The 20,757-nt window shown below is 39.8% G+C and overlaps 1 protein-coding gene across 1 annotated transcript in view; it reads left to right on the forward strand.

Annotated features, from left to right (window-relative positions):
• The window catches only part of zfyve16 (zinc finger, FYVE domain containing 16), a 29,247-nt gene that overhangs the window by 3,932 nt on the left and 4,558 nt on the right, over positions 1-20,757 (forward strand). The window contains exons 3-17 of the mRNA XM_028025347.1: positions 1,363-3,326; positions 5,259-5,355; positions 12,177-12,353; positions 12,482-12,612; positions 13,121-13,337; positions 14,660-14,782; positions 14,876-15,031; positions 15,111-15,335; positions 16,040-16,122; positions 16,959-17,063; positions 17,925-18,075; positions 18,196-18,276; positions 18,361-18,523; positions 20,337-20,442; positions 20,551-20,727. Coding sequence (XP_027881148.1) covers positions 1,363-3,326; positions 5,259-5,355; positions 12,177-12,353; positions 12,482-12,612; positions 13,121-13,337; positions 14,660-14,782; positions 14,876-15,031; positions 15,111-15,335; positions 16,040-16,122; positions 16,959-17,063; positions 17,925-18,075; positions 18,196-18,276; positions 18,361-18,523; positions 20,337-20,442; positions 20,551-20,727 — 3,956 coding nt within the window. The remainder of the gene's footprint in view (positions 1-1,362; positions 3,327-5,258; positions 5,356-12,176; positions 12,354-12,481; positions 12,613-13,120; positions 13,338-14,659; positions 14,783-14,875; positions 15,032-15,110; positions 15,336-16,039; positions 16,123-16,958; positions 17,064-17,924; positions 18,076-18,195; positions 18,277-18,360; positions 18,524-20,336; positions 20,443-20,550; positions 20,728-20,757) is intronic.

The raw sequence follows: 20,757 nt of genomic DNA on the forward strand, positions 1-20,757 counted from the left end.
CTTGTTTTAACATGATATGATATAACAAGATTTAAAAAGTCTAAATTAAAACTTCTCCTATAATCATTCATAGGAGCAGCAGCATGGTGTTTTTAGAAATATTTGTTAGATTTTTGTCAGGTGAACTGTTAATAGACTATAAGGTTGGATCAAGTTTACAGGTTGGTTCAATAGATCTCTTTAATGAGCCGTAAATACAATCTTAAATGTAACAATTTAAAAAGTCCTGGTTCACACTGTCAAATCGCAAGCCAGAATCAGCATTGTGTTGTGTCAGGATTTCTTGAAACCTGCAGGTAGTACAATTCAATTGGTTATTTTGTAGTCAGTTTTACAAAAGACTTCCCAGAAAAATCTATAAATTGTACTTCCTAAAGAAATAAAGTAGAATGGAATTTTGAAATAAACATTTTTCTGTAATAATGCCGATTGTAATAAATAGTTTTCAGTGTAGAACTTGTATTTATGTACAGTTCTTTGAATGGTTTTGGCCCAGAAACTTTTTGTTTTGTTTTTTTGCAAAATGTTAATATTTCAAGTGATGGAACAAGTTTCTAAAATCAGACAAAGAGAATGGTTTTCTTTAAAGCCACCACCTAGTTTAAAATGCTCTTGTTTATAATAGCTTTATTCAACTAAGGGCTGAACAAAAATATATAATTTTAATGATATATCATCATTAAAAATCATAATATATCAATTGGCTGCTTCTGAATGGCACATATAATCTTATGTATTAGACTTACTTATTGGTTATATATCTTTCTTTTTATCAATTTTATTTCTAAATATCTGTAAATATTTAGCTTATTTGTTGTGTTTACATGTAATATGTAATTTTATGATTGGATAAACTGATCTGTTGTTGATATCAGAAATTGGTCAGATATCAGCCAAAACACAAGTATCAGATTATAACGGCTTTCATCTAAAAATCCAATATGAGAATGCTGATTGAAGCACTCCACTCCAGCATTTAGTCCACCCCAGGATTTTTATCCAGCAGCGCTTCTATTTGCATGCAGTCCCATTGGTTAATAATAAATTGGTCAGTTCTTCTCATACCCACTGTGGTTGACTATTGTTCTCTGTTTTAGTAATATCACTTAATCAAGCCTTTTCTAACATTCAAAACTGCAAAATAAGTAATAAAAGTGTGTATGATTCCTGCTTATATTGTACTGGCTCAATATTGGTATCGGCCAATACTCAAAGCTGCGAAATCAATATTGTATCAGAAGCGAACAAAGTCGTATTGGGACAGTCTTATAAATAGATTTGCCATTTATTTTTCAGTAAAGTATTAGACTGTTTAGTATAGAAACAATTACCTTCATAACGTTTATTCTTTTTGGATTGTAGAGGAACTTGAATACAAGCCTGTTTTCCTGAAGCCCCCTGTCCACCCGTTCTCCTCACTGGACCCTCAGGATTCCTCCTCAGAGGTCTCTAGTGCCTCAACAAGCCTCCCAGACCTCAATTCTCTTCACTATGGCTCTGCAAGAAGCTGTTCCGACAGCCCCAGCAGCCACCTCCAGGGCGCCGACGGTAGCGATGTCAGAGGTCAGCCCCTGACCGGTGTTGACCTTCTGTCTTCTGTGGACCGCAGGCCTACGAAAAGCTCGGCGCCCCCTTGCCCGGACAGAACTCTGAAGCCAGTGTGCGACCTCGTAAACGACGCAAGCTCGGCCATCTTGGTACGGACCAACAGCCACGATGCATTCAGGGAGCTGGATGCGGCTGAACAGCAGATGGAGGAGGAGAAGGAGGCGCTGCTTGTGGACTTCGACACTCCCGTGGTCGCAAAGGTGGGGTCAGAGCTCAACTTGAACAGCATTATGGAGGAGCAAGCTTCTGCAGGGACCGGTGAGTTGCATCAGCAGAGCAGCGGTTACTCTGCTTCACTCAGTTTGTTGGACATTATTTTCCCCGCAGCAGTAGAGAAAAGCTCAGAACCCATCGGCGAGTCACAGTCGAGAACCGCAGAGTCTGCTGATGAAGACGAGAAAGAGAGCAAAGAGCAACCTTGCTTCTCCTCAGAGCAACCGGTGGAGAATTCCTTGAACCTCCATGAAACAGATCCTACAGAATCCAATAAACAAGCGACTTTATCAAACAAAGAGCATTCATTGGATAAGATGTTGGATGAAGGTGTAGCTGAGTCTACCGAAGGGTTGATGCATGAATCAAATGGCGAACCAGTCAGCTTATCATGCCTGCCAATAGCCATGTCAATGTGTGGCGCTCTGGTGAAGTCAAATACCTCGGAAGACAATTTGGAGGCAGCGGCAGAGCTTTGTGATGAGGCGGCGGCGTCTGAGGACGCAGAGACGGAGTCACTGTTGGCTCTGGAACTGAAGGATGGCACCAGAGACTCCACTAGGGATGATGACCCCTCTGATTCAGAGCAGATTCCAGAGCGCAGGCCATCTCCGGAGGGCCAACATGGCTCCCTAGAATCTACCGTTCCTGCAGAACTCCCTACCTCTGACTGTTTGGAGTCCAGTCCGGTCGATCCCCCTGAGTTCGGTTTTGAGTATTTACCTGAGAGCGACCAGGCTGAGCTGCTGGTCACGGATGAAGAGTTGGACGCTTTCCTTCAGGCGCATGCCGAAGCGGAGCAGGGTGCGGGGGTTTCTTTCTGCAGCAGTGGCGGAGATTGCACCGAACCGAAGTGTCTCTCAGAGCCGGGCCAAGGTCTGGAAGAACAGCAGATCGAGAAAGGTCAACAAAGCTGCGGTCAGGATGGACGGGAAGACCTGGAGGAACTGGCCTCTCCAGAAAGTTGCAGAACAACTGCTGCTACACCAGTATTACAAGACTCTTATAGACCTTGCCAGGAAGACTCCTCTGGAGTCAGCTATTCTTTAACCAGCAACACTTCCCTGTCCCAGCACAGAAGTAGCTCCGATCAACAACACTCCTATGGAGGTGCGAGACCAAAACAGCCACACAGCCAAACTACCAGACCTCCACCTGCCGGAGAAGAAGGGGTGGAGCTTAATGCCTCTCCAACATCAGAAGACGAGGAGAGCCCAAGTCCTATAGAGGAGCACTCCAGATTCAGGGATTCCAACTCCAGCAATGCCTTTCAGAACCATCAGGACTTCTCCGTGGGGTTTGATGAACTCTCAGAGCCGCCTCCTTACCCTGGGGAGGAACCAGCGGCCGTTGCCAGATCAACAAGCTGGAAGAAGGACAGCATTGAGGAGCTGGGGAGCAGACAGCCGGAGTGGGTGCCAGACGTTGAAGCGCCTAACTGTATGAAGTGCAAGCAGAGGTTCACTTTCACCAAGAGGCGGCATCACTGTCGAGCCTGTGGGAAGGTAAGCCTGTGACATAGTGGGATGTGTTAATCATCCTTCATACAGTCTTCTTTTTCTCACAAAGAAACAGATTTATTAGTTGTCTTTCATATGGATGCATGATATATTGGCATCAACATCAGAATCTGCTTTTATCTGTCATTTTTACTTATCAGTCTGATAAGTAAAACTCGTCTGAGATTATGAACTGATGTTTATTTCCATCTTGTTGCTCTTTATGTTTGCGCTTCTTTAGAGGCCGTTGGTTATGTGGTTTTTGTTCATGTGACCAAGATAGTGTCCCCAGAGGCTGGCTCCTAATCCCATTTCCAAACCTCCATAGTGCAGAGGAGGTGCATTTTAGGTTTCATTCACACCTTATTTAACCAAATAAGGTTGAACAGAAAGTCCAATTCGTTTTGGGAGATGTGAATGTGTAATTGAACTCTTGTCCGTCTGCAAACCTCGGTCTGGGTTCGGTTGAAGTGAACTGTGATACGGTTCAAATGCATTCAGGGCATTCTCGGTAAATACAATCAAAACAAACATGGGAGTCTAGTTGTAGCAGGGTAACTGGCTCACGGTCTTATATCAAAAGAAAAATTATTCAGCCACTAAAATCTGATCCCACTCTGTTTTTGTTTATATTTTGTGAAGAAGGAAGTTGCGCCCATGTCTTCTTTAGATGTTTTTGTGTGGTTTCCTTCACTTGTTCTTGATGCAGCGCCCCCACAGCCAAGGAGGTGAACATGTTTTTCAAACAGTTTGGTTTGAAAAACAGTGAAATTGAACCACAGCAGCTGAAAATACAGCAAATGTTGCAGTGTTGGTCCCAAATAGGAATAAGTCTACCAGACTAACAAGTGTGAAAACACCCTTAATATTGCCCTGAACTGCAGCTTGCCATCTGCCTCCTAAAAGTTTATAAACATTATGTCATGTCGCGTTCTACCAGACATTATGATTTCCCATTGATGATCATTAAATAACATTGATCAGCTGGTTCATTTAAGTAAACACAGAGGTTTGTCATTTTTCAACAACAAATTATAAATTAATCAGATGGGAGGATGGAGCTAAATACCTGGCAACCCTGGAAAGAAATCTTGTTAGAGGTTGCAAAAGGCTTTAGACTGGCACAGAGGTTCTTCTTCCAGCCTTAAACATGTAGATGGAAAGGCTGATAATCATGTTGGAAGATATATGGTGTCTCAAAAGACTTGCAGCTGTCATGGCAACAAGAGGTTGTTCTATGACGTTTTGACTTATATGATCTGAACTACACTTTTCAGATTTTCATTTAGTAAAAAAGCAATAAAAGATCAACGACGTTCTTCTCTGAACTGGTCTGTCACAGAAAATAAATAAAATACTCCTAAGCTTCTGGTAAAGTGACAAAATATGAAAAGTATGAATTGTGTCTAAATCTTCCTTAATTATGATCAATAACCTTATTAATGAATCAATTTGTTTCTGTCCATTTGTTTTTATATTCCTGCTCTCTCAACCAACCTAATTTTCTGTGAGCTGAATCGTTTGTTTTGTTTTTGTTGTTCTCCGGTGTCTGTGCCCCAGAAATAGTTAAAACGATAGATTACATCTCGGAGCTAAAAATAGCCCTATGGCAAAGAGCATGAGTCAGCGGTTCTTTTTCCAGCTCCTCTTTAGACCTCCGCTGAGCCTTGCATCCTGGAGCCAGCGGCTAAGTCCTCCAAGGAGCGGCGATTAAAGCAGGACTGGAAGCCGGCGCTCAGGATGCCATTGTTTACAGCTCAGACGACATGATTTGCCGCTGCTACTCCTGCTGCTATTGCTGCTGCTGCTGTTGCTGCTGCGCGGGGCCGCACGAACATGTCAGGATGCTCTCTGAATAGTTTTCATTCCGCCTTTCTCTCTCTGTGTCCGCTAGAGTGAATCGGTGTTGCCTTCATTGTGGTTCTCTTTCTGTGGCAGGTGTACTGCGCTGGGTGCTGCAACAGAAAGTGTAAGCTGAAGTACCTCGACAAGGAGGCTCGAGTGTGCGTCCTCTGCTTTGATACCATACACAAAGGTAAGAGGAACGCTTTTCTTCTGCCCATGGGCGTTATTGCAGTGACAAAATCAAAGGATAGATGATTCATTGTTCAGTTGTTAACACCCTCCCCTTCCCCCACCGAGATTAGCCTTTAGCACACAGATCGTCAGGTCTTCATCGACTCTAGCGGCACAAAAATTAAATTCTCAGGATTTGTTTTTAGTGAGAAATGTTTACATTTTAGTTGCAAGTGGATCTGGGTGCATAATCGGCCATAAACAATTCAAAGTAGTAGTAGTAGGAATAACATTATTATTATTATAAAAATCTTAACATAGTAATGATAGTAATTATAATAACCATAATATTAATAGCATCATAACTGTTATTTTCATAGTATTATACATATTTGTAACAATATTTTAACAATAATCACAATAATACAGTAATAATAATGGTAATAATTATCATCACAATGTCCTATTAGTATTATCATAGTGAAAATAACAATATTATTTATTATTTTATTAACAATTATATTAACATTATAGTAAAAAATAAAAGTGTTATTATAATTTTAGTAATTATAATATCTGTCTTAATCTCTCTATGCTAAGCATTTGTTATAGTTATTATAGTACAATTAATAGTAATATTATTAAGTGTGATAATGTTGTTGTTGTATGATGATATAATAACAATTATTATGTTATTATAATAATATAACACTCTTATTATTATAACAGCAGTAAAATATTACATATAAAGTAAAAAAATATATATAATTCTATTAACAGTTATATAATACTAACAGCATTATTATAATTACTGGAGCAACAACAATAATTGTAATCGTAACATTTATAGTGATAATTATAGTAGTAATAGAAATAACAGTATTAAAATAATTTCTTAATATTGTGAAGTAAATCAGTGGATTAGTTGGTTCTCATTCTCATTTTGATAAGATTATGTGTGATACTAGACGTGTTGGGTGTTTTGGACATATTGGCACCCTTTCTCCTTTGAGTTGTATGGCCTGGTCAGGTGGAAAAGGAATCGGCCATTTTGCTGGTTCTGCTTGGCTGGGGTACTGGTGGTTTCAAGCAAACAGAAAAATACATGGAACAAAGATAATGCAATATTTAAAACATTATTGTAAGCAGTAAGTGAACATATTTTCTGAGAGTCAGAACTTGTCAAAACTGTCTTCTGGGTAGTTTACACGCCAGAGCAGCAATGCTAAATATCTGTGTACGGTTCTCAGAAAGGTTTCTGCTTTGTCCTTTATGCTCATAAACACACGCCATATAACAGACAGAAACTGAAGTAGTCATGTAATATTCCTAGAATCCCGGCCTCGCTCCGTCACTTTGCTCTTTTCCTTGTCTTGTAGCTTTGTGATGTTGATGCACATGGTTAAATTTTATCTGTGATGGCAGTCGACAATGTTAGCTAGCTTCCGATGAGTCAGCTTTTCTACGTATTTCCAAACCTCTGTCTGCTTTAATGTGAGTGGTACAACTTTATTTTTGGAAATGCACTTTATTTATTGATCTAATCAATTCCTGTATTGTCCCCTACACAGTCTTCCAAATTATTATGCAAATTGGATTTAAGTGTCATAGAGATTGAATTTTTTGTTGTGCTATTAAATTTCTAGATGGTTTTGTGTGTCAGGGCTCTTTGAATCACTCTAATTAATTTCAGAGAGTAGGTTGATTAGTTTGTCTGGTGAGCTCAATTAAAGGAAATCTACTTAAGAAGGATGTTCCACATTATTAAGCAGGCCACAAGTTTCAAGCAATATGGAAAAGAGAAAGAATCTCTCTTCTGACGAAAATCATCAGATAGTTTGGTGCCGTATGACAAGATATGAAAACATTAGATATTTAACAAAATCTGAAGAGTTATGGTACTGTGAAGAGATTTGTGGCTGATTGAGAACAAAGATGGGTTTGTACAGATAAAGGCAGAATGAGGAAGGTTTCTGTTAGGCAAATTCATCAGATTAAGAGAGCAGCTGTTAAAATGCCTTTACAAAGCAGCAAATAGTTATTTGAAGCTGCTGGTGCCTCTGGAACCTCAAGGTGGAGGATCCTCCAGAGGCTTGTGGTGCATCAACCTACTATTGGGTCCCTAACCAGAGCTCACAACCAGAAACGGTCCAGTGGGCCCAGAAGATTCATTTTCAGACTTGTTCACTGATGACTGCTGTGCAACCCTGGATGGTCCAGATGGATGCAGTAGTGGATCGGTGGTGGACGGCCACCACATCCCAACACGGCTGAGACGTCAGCAAGGAGGTGGTGGAGTCATGCTTTGGGCTGAATTCATGAGGAGAGAATCATTGGTTGACCCTTCAGAGCCCTGAAGGTGTGAAAATGACAGCAGGAAAGTATCTGGACTTTCTGACTGATCACTTTCTTTCATGGTTCAAAAGAAAGAGCCGAACCTTCAGTAGCAAAATCATCTTCATCATGACAATGAAGGCTGCAAGGAATATCACTGTGTCATTGGCTGCTATGGGCATAAAATGGGAGAAACTCATGGTGTGACCTCTGACCTCAACCCTACTGAGAACCTTTGGAGTTTCCTCAAGCAGAAGATCTGAGGGTGGAATGCAGTTCATATCAAACCAGCAGCTCTGGGAAGATTTTCTGACATCCTGCAGAGAAATTCAAGCAGAAACTTTCCACAAACTCACAAGTTCAATGGATCAAGAATTGTGCTGTGATATCAAAGAAGGTTCTATGTTAACATGTAACTCTGTCTGTTATGATGTTTTTGATTGAAACAGCTTTTGGTTTTAGTACATGTGAACACTTAATGCTGCACATTCACAGAATGACCGTTTGCAGTTCTTTATAATCCATAAAATGTTTAGAAAATCTGCTGAGCATAATAATTTGGAACAGTTCATTTTGAGTTTTTTATTTTGGAAAAGAAATCCTGTTCTCATGGGGAGCTTTGTTCAGTAAAATTTGATTTATACTGGGGGGCGTGCCGTGGTGGCGGAGGGGTTAGCGCGACCCACATTCAGAGGCAACGTGGCCTTGACGCGGCTGTCGCGGGTTCGACTCCCGGACCTGACAACGTTTACCGCATGTCTTCCCCCCTCTCCTTCCCTCTTTCCTGTCACCCTACTTTGAAAAAGGGACACTAGAGCCCACAAAAAAAAGACCCCTTGCGGGGCGATAAAAAAAAATAAAAAATTTGATTTATACTGTAATAGTTCATGACTTGAAAATTATACTGACCATCATTTTTCTTAAATGCATTGACCATGCAAAATCTGAGAAAATGTCACTTGCATAATAATGGAGAGAAAACAAATTAGCATTAGTTCTTCACAAACTCTTCCACACATCAGCAGGAACAAGATACAAACTTTGTATTGTCAAACACATCACTGTTTTAAAGGACTTTAATGTAGCCCCACATATTTCTCTCTGTGTATGTGTGATGTCTGCATCTTGATCTTTATCATATATAACATTTGTATTTTAATCTTAGTTTGTTACCCAATCTAAACCCTTCCGGTTGTTGCGATGGTTATTTTGGGGGGATTTCTATGCCCTAAAATGACCTTTTTCTTAAAGTAAGGGATTTTTTCTTAGTTTTATTTTTGGCATAACATGGTCTTGCAAAAAAGCAGAAATTTCTTTACATAACCTTCTCAAAAACACTGGATTTTAACAAAGTTAATATTTAAAGTGCAAATAACATTTCCAATAACCGTATTTTGCGAACTATAAGTCGCTCTGGAGTATAAGACACATTAAATCAAAGTATGTCAGGAAGAGAAAATAAAACATACCAGACATTCATCTAAGACACAGAACCATCCAGACTATATAAAAAAAAGTGTGACTTTTATAGTCCAGAAAATATAGTGCCTTCTTGAAATGGCAAATCAAATCACGTCCTGAGAAGTAGACAAAGTGCAAAAGAAGCATGGTATTGGCCACCCAAATTAACATGAACTGTTTACACAGTACAGACAAATCCTGCTGAACAGAAAACTGACATTATCTATTTGCAAAGGTCTGAAAACCAGCCACTGTCCCCTGGACTGACCGACAGACCCTCCCACCAGGTCACCTTTGAACATGTGCACTACTGCGACATTGTCACTACATTTAGCGGCTTTTCAAACAAACAAAAAGTTATCGGCCAAAATTTGTCAGGCATTTTAAAGATTTGTGATCTGCCAGAAAACTGCCCTTAATACCTAGGGGTCAGTACACCTCTAGGTATTAAATATTTCATCTATAATACAAAGTGATTCAAAGGTTTTCTTCTAAATATTGAAGCAATTCTATAAAGAATTGTTTGTATGTGTAAAACTATAACGAAGTCAATGCTTGGCTGAAGTATAAAGGAATCTTTTTATATTTTATGTCTGCAGCTGGGACAGGAGGGAGGTGATGGATGGAGGGAGAAGAGAAGAGAGAGGAGAATTAGAGCACGACTGTTTTTGTCCTTCATTTTTATGGGTGTGTGTGTGTGTTCTTGTGACTGGTCCAGGACCAGCTTAACGCAGCAGACATGTGATGCTCACACGCTGCCTGAATAAAAAGAATAATAATTTTTTTAAAAACAACAAGGTTGATCCACTTTCACAGCTTGTATTTGCTGTTAATAATAATAATAATACATTTTATTTCAAAGGCGCCTTTCTGGCACTCAAGGACACCGTACAAAGAGCAAAAGTAACAGAAACAATAAAATGTAGCAATTAAAAATAGATAGAATAAATACACAACAATGTATCTATATGGAATCTATATATAAATCTATGTAAAAAATCTATATAAAAATCAAGCAAACCAATTGTATCATATTGAAAAGGCAGATCTAAAAAGGTGTGTTTTAAGTTCGGTTTTAAATTTAGGGAATGACTTTGTATTTGCTGTTGTGGTGCAGTGGGTTGTGGTCTCCTCTCCTCCGTTCTTATGTCAACTTGTAAAAGCTTGCTGCGCGCACACACACAATCACAGCAGCCTGCGGCTAACAGCCTATTAATGCTAACAGCACACTCCTGGAAATCGACGTTTGTGAAAAGCTGTGCTGGTTGTGCCTGAGGTCAGCCTGAGGAATAGACGGGATGATTTGGACTGATTGATTTGTAACAGACGACACAATGAGGAGGCAAGATGTGGATCACTCAGAACTTTGGTCTGCTTTTTTGCTTTAGGTGCATGCAGAAGCCTTTTTGGAGTGTGTGTGAGGATGGACCCTGTATCACTGATGACTATTAACTAGTGTTCTAATTATCCTGCATGTCAAAGTAGAAGTATTTCTTTCTTGTGTGTTTTCATTTATTTTATATGTAAAATAGTCGTAGCAGTTGTAAAACGCATGCTTCAAAAGCCATTTTCCATTTCAAATGTGCGCAAAACTTTGACGACGATCCTCTAATGTCGGAAAACGAATTAAAATTTTGCTATTGTGGTGCTTTGGTTAAATGCGATAAGTCTTTAAAAAACATGCCCTTCCACTTCCTGTCATCTTATTCTTCATGGTTTCCGCCAGTAGCAACATGCTGTTGTTTATCATGCGTCTCGTGTAATTCAAAAACATGGCTTCCATTGCAGTTTTGCAAATTACACAAATTTCAATAAGCACCTCTTTCTAGCGCCAAAACGTTTTATTGAACTTTTTTTGAAATTTCCGTGTTTTTTTTAACCATGTTTGTTTTTGTAATTCCAATTTTGCAAACTAACGGCTTAATGTTTCGGGATCTTCCAAACTAAAAAATCTTTAAATTCATCACACATCCATCATGCAGACTCTTCTCTGTCCTGCTTGTCCGCTAATTGATCTGATGGTGATTAACCTGAGAAACTATGACGATGTGGAAAAAGATAAGTCAGGAAAAGAGGGGTTTGTTGTAATGCCTGTGGTCAAATCAATGGCCAGCAATTGTATCACAAATGTTTTCCTTTTGTAGCCATAGCGGCAGACTAAATCTGAAGTGAGTTTGATAAATTCGCAGGATTGTCTGGAGTGGAAGGTTTAAGTATTTATGTTACACATTCAGTGTTTCCTCAGAAGGTGAAGTTGAAGCTTTCTGAGGTCAGTTTTTCCTAGAAAACGCTCCTGTTCTACATGGTGTTTAAGGTTAATGGCTGCAGCCTAGATATTCATTACTACTCTGAGGTTTTACCTTAACCTTCACTTTACCTGCCGCTGTAATACAGCAAGATTTTATTTCACTTTCAGGAGACAGACATTTTCTCTTGATTGTTAGCCACTCAGAATGAACACATTTTTATGAATTATGTTTTAGTCTTAAAAAATGCAGGAAGTATTTGTTTACCTGAAGTCTGTCATCACCTTACAAAAATAGTTTGTTTTTTTTCCTTTTCTTGAAATCTTATTTATTGTTTTTATATTTGTAACATGTTTGCAGGCTGTCAGCACCTCCTCTAAACCCAACTTGACATAGGTCTTTATTAGAGACGCGCTCATAATTTCCTTAATTTTGTGAGATTGGTGATCGGCCGATACTTGCATGTGAGACCAATCTCATCCACTGATCTTTTCTACCTCACCAAAGGTCTAAAAATCAGCCACTGTCCTCTTCTGTTCTGCCGTGAGAGAGGTTTGACTGTTAGCCCTGCCCACCAGGTCATGTTTGCACATTTGCAGTTAACAACAGTCACTCCACTGTTATCAATTCAGCATTTTCTCGTTATATTTCGCAACATTTCAGTCAAAACAAAAATCAGTATTGGCCAAATTTGGAATTGGCAGGTTAGGCTTTTTAAAAGTCTGTAATCGTCGATCGACCTGAAAACTGCTATCGGTGCGCCCCTAATAAAATGCATGCTTTTCTATTTGTGTTTCAGCCCAGGCCCTGGAGCGGATGATGAGTCCCACGGGCCCGAGCCCGAACCCCAACGTCCCGTCTGAGTACTGCAGCACCATTCCACCTCTGCAGCAGGCTCGCGCGGCCGGAACGCTGAACTCCCCCCCGCCCACCGTCATGGTCCCCGTCTCTGTTCTCAAACACCCCAACAATGACGGTACGCATGATGACGCGTGCTTGATGGCTAATCTTTGATTCTGTTTATAGCCCGTAGTTTGATTTTTGCCTTGTTTCTCTGAAATGTTCACATTGAAGAAATTCCCGTTTCTCTGTCTGTCATATCAGCTTGTCCACGTGAGCAGAAGCGCGTTTGGTTTGCTGACGGTATCTTGCCCAACGGGGAGGTGGCAGACACGGCCAGGCTGTCGGTGACGAGCCACAGGAGCTCCCAGGAGTTCAGTCCAGACCCCGAAACCGTAAGACAAACATCCACAAAGCTTCCCACCCATTCACTCAAAACAGTGTTAACTAAGGGCAGGAGATATGGAAAAATTATAATATTGCAAATTTTTGTCTGCTGAAATCATGATTTAGTTTTTTTTTTTTTTTTATGAATCCAAGCTGCTTAAGGCAACTAGAATATTCTGGAAGCTGAGCAGTCAAGTTGCTTTCCTCTTCATTTAGTGAGGACAAAACATGAAGGTCCAAAATGCAGCAACATTAAACACTTTATTCTCTTTAGGGGAAATATATCCACTTGACTTATACTATCGTCTGTTTGCATCTGTGTTGGTCAATCCTTTATATAACATTTGATGACAAAAAGAAGAAAAGTTTTTAAAACTATGGCAAAATAGTACATTTTTGTGTTGATTTAATTTTGGTTTTTAACCAAATGTTTTGAACTTTGGCTTGTTTAAATGTTGTTTTTTTAAAAAAAGAAAGCATATTGTTGTAGCCTGGGATGATCATCTCTTATTTCAGTCTGGCTCAGCTGGGTTGGACCCTGGAGGTGGTGCCCCATCCGTCCCTGAAGCCCCTATAGTCGAGCCGGTGGCACGAGCTCCGGTGTCTGGACCCTGGGATTACGGATTGCTTTCTGGAATTGGTTCTTCAGTGACAAGGGTTCCCAGTCTGCTGCCAGACAGTCAGGATGAGCTGCCTCCTCTGCTCATCACCACCGGAGAAGATGACGGAGAAGGTGTGTGAAAGTTGCTGTTAGATTAAATTTACACTGAGCAATATAAATTAACCCCTAACAAATGGCAAAAGGAAGAACAGAATTCTCAGCAGGAGATGATCAGCTTTGGGAATACGTAGTGTGCTAATTACATTAGTCTTGTCTGTTTGACTAATGGAGACCACATCCAATCAAAATCATGACTTATACATGTCTTAAATTAATGGAAAAGCAAAAATTCAATGACTGTTTATTGTAATATCACCCATCACAGAGGTTAAGCAAGCCAGTGTGCTGCAAATAGTGTATAAGCTAGAAGCAGCTAAAATGCTAAGCTTTGCTAAAATGGTGTCAATAACATGTGGCCCATCACTACCATATTGACTAACTCCATTCAGTATGCAGACATTATTGTAGAAGCTGAAATTAGCAATACTAAGATTAGCTAAAATGTAGTCAGTAGCATTTGTTGTATCATGAGTATGTTGACTTACATTCACTGAGTCCATTCAGCATGTTAAGGTTACCTTTATATCAAATTAACTACAATGCTAATGTCAACTTAACCACTACTAGTATATAGGTTATAACTGACATGTTGACTAACATCGACTTACTCCATTCAGTATGCAAACATTAGTGTATAAAGCTAAAATTAGATAAAATGCTAATGTTAGCTAAAAAGCTGTTGGCATGTGAGCTGACAGTAGCATGTTGAACTCCAGTAACATATTCCATACTGTATTCAAACATGTGGTGAAATTAGCTAAAATAATGTTGTAGCATGTGAGCCATCATTAGCATGGTAAGTAACATTGTCTTACTCCATTCAGAATACAGAGTACAAGCTAAGTTTAGCTAAATTCTGTCATTAGGATGTGGGCTATCACTGTCATGTTGACTAACATTGACTCACTCCATTCAGTATGCTATTCTTAGCTATTATATAATATTTGCTATAAAGCTAATGTTAGCATGAGGGCTATTACTAGAATGTTGACCTGCTAGCTTTCATAAGGGAACAGGATACTTTTAGATGTTAGAGTGCTTTATACATAGCTATGGCTTTTATTGTGAAAGTTTACTGTATCGACTCTATAACATGGAGGTATAAAGCCCGGTGTTATGGGATAACTTTGATTAGCAGTTAGCAGGTCTAATGACCAGCTGGAGCAGAGTCTCTGCCACATGCTGCATCACAGTTTGATTGCGCATTCACACCTCCTCAAACAAACTTGATTTTCTAAGCAAACAACTAGTTTGATTAAATCGGTCTAAACAGGGCAGGTCTGTCTGGACCTTCAGGAACCGTTAGCTCACACCGCCCTGTGTTTGATGCTTAGATGTTTTGGTGGAGGAGAGTCCAGCTCCCTGTCAGATCCGACACCTGTTGGAGGAAGGAGGTCCGCGTCCTCTGACTTTCGTTCTGAATGCCAACCTCCTTGTAAACGTCAAACTGGTTACCTGTGAGTAGAATTGTTTGTTTCCGGCTTGAATGTTTCTCAATATGAAACAGAGCACCTTCCTCCTGCCTTCTCACTCCTTTTGTTCCCAAACAGACGGCGGCAGGCAGTGCTGGTGCGTCGGCTCTAATGGACTGCAGGCTCTGGGACAGAAAGAGTTGGTGTTTCTGTTGGAGTGTTTGTCAGGAGAAAAAACGCTTCCAAGAGACCTCTTCTCACTTTATCTCAGCGTTTACCAAGATGCCCAGAAAGGTAACCGGTTCACATGGGGCCTTACTAGAACGTTCAAACAGCATCTCCAAAAAGCTACAAACCTCATTATCTGTTACAGGGAAGTTTGTGGAGGAACTGGATAACATTACGTTCACAAGCAGCTTCCTGGACAGCAAAGATCATGCAGGAATGCTGTTCTTCTCCCCCAGCTGTCAGTCTCTGGACGGCCTCACGCTGCCTCCACAGCCGTTCCTGTTCGGCCTGCTCATCCAGAAGCTGGAGGTTCCCTGGGCCAAAGTGTTCCCACTCAGACTGCTGCTACGGCTTGGAGCCGAATATGACGGTGTGTGATTTGCTTCTGCTTTTTTCTTTCTTTCTGTTTTTTGTTTTGTACAACACAGCTGGGATCATGTCAGCTGTTCACTAGCACAGATTCCCTTTTTTTTTCCATACAGATAACTAATGTTTAATATCAGCCGATACATAAAAGCAGTGCTGAATCGGCTTAAAACATTTCTTATTTTACGTAAATGCACTGAGTTACACATTTATTTGGTAACTCTGCACCAGTACATCACATCTAACTACACCAATAACTTCACAAGCTTGGTCAAACATGTAAAAGTAACACATTGTTTTTTCAGTCAGTGCAGTTAGAACAATGTAAAATAATTAAGAAACTTACCTTCTGCAACAAAAGTTTTTTCAGATAGTTCAGAAAGTGCACTTATGAATTCTAAATAAAATGCCAAATAAATAAAACATGACGTTTCTCAGAACACAAAGCATAGAATTTGGCTAAATAGATCTTCCCTTTTAGATTGGACACATTGTCGCCAGTACCCAATCTGGAATTTATTTCAATATCTGGACCAATCCAGATATTTATATCAGATCGGTTTATATCTCTACTGTTCACACACACACAGCTGACTGACGTGCTATTTCAGATCTTCTTCCAAACGTTACATTTGGGAAATTGTCCTATTATTGTTCAATAAGTGTGATAATTAATAATCATTAACCCTAAATTGATGTGTTTTCCAGTTTATCCAACAATGCTCGTAAGTGTTCGTTTTCGGGACTCTGTGTATCGAGAGACAGGACACACCATTATGAATTTACTGGCTGTAAGTACCACAGCAGCAGGTGGTTCCCACCATGTAAAGCTGTCAATATTAAATCAACCAGCTGATGTTTGTAATCCAACTGAGAAGTTAAAAACCTTTAACATTTTAGTGTAATAATTAGTTTTTTACCCAGATCAGACTGCATAATTTCAAGTGTTTTGACTGTGAACCAGACGTTGTTGGGGTTTTTTTACCCCACAAAGACAAAACTTTATTTTTCAGATTTTTTTTAATTTTTTACCTTAGGTTATTTTGCATATGCTTTGAACCTTTGCTGTGTTGTGAGTTTAAGTTAGGACATGACTGATACAAAAATCTGTGAATTTTCATTCAATTTGAAATATTTTGCACCCTCTAATCGCCACCAATAATGAGGCTGTTTTCTGGGGTAGAGTTCTGCTCTGGAGCCGTTCCTACAGCAGAAACTATAAGGATTTTTTTGTTTTGTTTTTTTAAAGAGAGTTAAGTTTCCTGTAGTCAAAATGCACCAGTTTTCACTTTGTAACTGTAGATGTTCTGAAACCCAAATGTAAAGTTTTGAATCTGCATCCCTCTGAGAGGTCAATTTTGACTTTTTAGATTCTGTTAAGTCTCATTTTTTGGCAAATGTTTCTGTAGAAAAGAAGCTGCCTGTTAATTATTCACACCTAGATATAGGGTGTTAACATTCTTAGGCCACACATTCCTCATTACACAGATACACATCACCTGCTATGATTAAATCCAGTTAGCAGGCATGTTTTCCATCTAGAACTTAGAAAATATGTCAAAAAATGACGACAGGCTCTGTGTATATAAGAACAGATTGTCATAACGTGCGAATGGTCTTCGTCCAGGACCTGAGGAACTACCAGTACAGCCTGCCAGTGGTGGAAGGCCTGAGGATCCACATGGAGATGGGACACAGTTACATTGAGATCCCCAAGGCTAGCTTTAGCGAGGTAAGCTTTACATTTCCGATTACAGCATGGTATCAAAGTTGTCTGATATCTTTTGAATTCCAGTTCTGTAAAAGTCGAGGCTCTTTCCTTACCTGTCTTTTCTAAGTGATCACATGTGCAGGATTTGTTTTGTAATTTTTTAAGGTCTTTCTTAGCCTAGCGTACTCAAAACCTTTGAGTACACATTGTGGACAGTACATTTAGCAGAATGGTTGACTCATGCAACTGACTCCAGGATGATTTCATTGCATGAGTATGACTGTGATAAGGTCTTTAGCTTTCTTTTTAAAGTAAAATTAAGATAAACCAGAGTTTGCCTTTTTTTTTTTTTGGTCAATTGCGCATTCACACTTTTCCAAACAAACCAGACTTTCCAGGTAAACAAACTAGTTCAAAGCAGAATAAACAGGGCTGGTGTGAATGAACCTAAGTCTTTCTAGAAGTGATCTCTGGTGCAGTTCGAATGCATATGTGAACCGGAGGCTGCTTCAAAATCAGGAAACAGACTACAGCGAAGGTGGATTCTAGATAAACACAACCAAAAATAAATGTGCATTTCTATCGCTAGGGGAGAAATGACTCGAAAAATCCTGGCAGCACTAAAATCTGATCCCACTCCATTTTTGTTTATATTTTGTGAAGAAAGAAGTTGCGGCGTATTCTTAAAACTGTGGTTTTCATGTTGTTTCCTTAAGTGGTTCTGGGTACAGCGCCACCACAGGCGAGGGGTGGAACAGGTTTCTCAAAGGGTTCGGCTCGTTTGAAGATGTTGATGATGTGTGAAAACGCCCTTAAACTAAACCATATCTGAAAGTGTGCAGCAGTTCACCACAGACAGAAATGGTTTTCTGTGCTCTACAGATGCAGAAGGTGGTGAATTCCTCCAATGAGCACGTCATCAGCATCGGAGCGAGCTTCAGCCAGGAGGCCGACTCTCACCTGGTGTGTTTCCAGAACGAAGAGGGAAACTATCAGACTCAAGCCAACAGCAAGCCAGGGAAGACTCGCACAGGTCCGGCTGCTGCAAACTCATTACTCTTTGTTGGAAAACCGTCAGTGCTGCAGCAGCTTGTAAAGTCCGTACGTTTATCTGATGAGGTGACTCCATGGTTGTTTCTGTTCACTTCAACAGTGACTGGAGCCAGCTTTGTGGTGTTTAATGGAGCACTGAAAGCCTCGTCGGGTTTTATTGCCAAGTCCAGCATCGTCGAAGGTAAAAGTAACTCACAGTCAGACTTTAGTTCTAGTATATATGCCAGCGTGTGAATAACAGGTAAGACATAAATTTGTTTTTCAGATGGGTTGATGGTTCAGATCCCACCGGAGACCATGGAGTCTTTGCGCTCCGCCCTGAGGGAACAGACAGACTTCCACATCCCCTGTGGGAAGAATGACGGCGGAGAAGTCCGAGAGAACGTCACGGTCCGCTGGGTCGACTGGACCTCTCCCGTCAACTCTGGGTAACTTTACTACCAGGCCTGTCCCAACAGGCAATTAATCAATTAATAACACGATGAATTAAAATGAGCTCCATAATTTGTAATCTGATAATTTTTTTTTAAGGGAAATTTTGTCCACAGAATCATCTCAATCCAGACAATTTATTTGACTCTATACCAGAAGGAGGAAATGCAATTAATTGTAATGAATCGATTTTTGAAATGATCATCAACTGAGTTAATTAAGTTGATTAATTGTTAACTGGGTCATTTGCTGAATAAGCAATATATTTACAATTGTAATTAAGCCAAAACTGTATAAAATATATATTTTGCATATAATATAAAAACACCTTTGTCTGGAAATATGTTCCAGACAAAGGAACATGTTCCTTTGTATCGGACAAACAAATTCCAACGCTCCTAGAGTGACAGTTTTAGCTTCTCCTGATCAAATTCGCTAAAGGAATGCTACATTATTGGGTTTTACCCAATAAAATGTTTATTATATGTCTGTATCTTTTAATGCATTTCTAATAAGACATTTAAAAAGTTGTTTTATTTAATTTTCCTTTTGGATCAATTAAGTATTTTTGAATTTGAAAAAGGTTCAAGCGGTCAAATAAAAAATCTGTAGGCCGCACAATTTTTTAAAATCTGATTAATCGATTAATCTTCAAAATATTCATTAGTTGCAGCCCTAAACCTGATGGTTTGTTCCTCAGAAGTTAGGATTTGTGGAAGCATTGTGCTTCCACAAATGCATTAATGTCATTCTAAATATGTGGTTTAGATGAAATTTGACAAAACTGACTTACCGTATTTTCCGCACTATAAGGTGCACCACATTATAAGGCGCACCTTCAATGAATGGCCTATTTTAAAACTTTTTTCATATATAAGGCGCATAGAATAGAAGCTACAATAGAGGCTGGGGTTACGTTATGCATCCATTAGATGAAGCTGCGATAAAGGAAATGTCAACAAAACAGTCAGATAGGTCAGTCAAACTTTATTAATAAATTACAAACCAGCGTTCTGAAAACTTCATTCATTCCCAAAATGAATAAACAGCTGTTTTATTATTTTCCCTGAGGTAAAGTCAGTGACGTGGTATTTTCGTGACACAGTTTATCTTTTAACAACAGCAAGGTGTAACATATAGTGGAGGGGAAGTTTTCCTCGATTCAATAAACACGTAAAAAACAGTCTGATAATGTTACGGTAAATCAAACGTTAGTGCAATCACAATATATATCCACTTCCGCTATAACCATTGATTCGTTCATGTTAAATTCTCTGGCTGCTGCTCTGTTCCCGTGTTCTACTGTGTTCTACTCGCCTTGAGCTTAAACTCTGCGTCGTAAGCGTGTCTCTTAATAGGAGCCATTTTGGGGTCTTTACACAAAACCCAGCATGCACCGCGCGCTTCTTCTTCTACGGGGAAGTGAAGTCGGCGGCGGCCTGAAGAGTTACAAGTAACTCTTCAGGCAGAAATAGGAGCTTGTATTAAGTAAATAATTTTTTAATATTGAAAAAATTACTTGTCTTATTTCACTTATTAAATGGGGAAAATGTCTTTTTATATATTATAATGCTTTTTCCATCAGGAAGAAATTACTAACTTAACAGAAGCTCTTAGTTGCGAGACCTGTTGTGGCTCAATATTGGTCCATATATAAGGCGCACTGTCGACTTTTGAGAAAATTGAAGGTTTTTAGGTGCGCCTTATAGTGCGGAAAATACGGTAATTTTAAAAATATAATTGTGTATCTGACTTAATTACTGTGATATAAATTTAGCCAGTGGCTTTTATTTATTTTGTGTTGACCAGTAAAACCAGTGGGGTTGATGGGAGGCCTCTGGATGGCATCCCCAGCGTCAGAATGCAACAGGATGCAGAGTTCGAGTCCGACAGTCGCGCCATTAGATGCACTGAGGTGAGGTTGTTTTTTGTTTTGTTTTGTTTTTTTACTTATTTTGCTGAGCAGAATGTTTCTTCTGCTGCTGAAACTCTGAAGATGTTTGACATGAGCGGATCTCTGCAGGTCATCTACCAGCTGAAGGCTCCAGACTGCAGCCTGGCGTCCGTGCTGTCGTCTTGCAGCATGTTTCAGAAGGAGATCGCCATGGCGACCTGCAGCGCTCTGGCTCCTCACCTCTCAGTTCTGACCGCAGGCGGCATCAACTCGCTCTGGCTTCGCATCTCCACTCAGGCCGACATGGTAAAAACTCAAACGCAGCGTTTGGAGGGC

Source organism: Xiphophorus couchianus, chromosome 8 (assembly GCF_001444195.1).
Source record: "Xiphophorus couchianus chromosome 8, X_couchianus-1.0, whole genome shotgun sequence".
Lineage (NCBI taxonomy): Eukaryota > Metazoa > Chordata > Actinopteri > Cyprinodontiformes > Poeciliidae > Xiphophorus > Xiphophorus couchianus.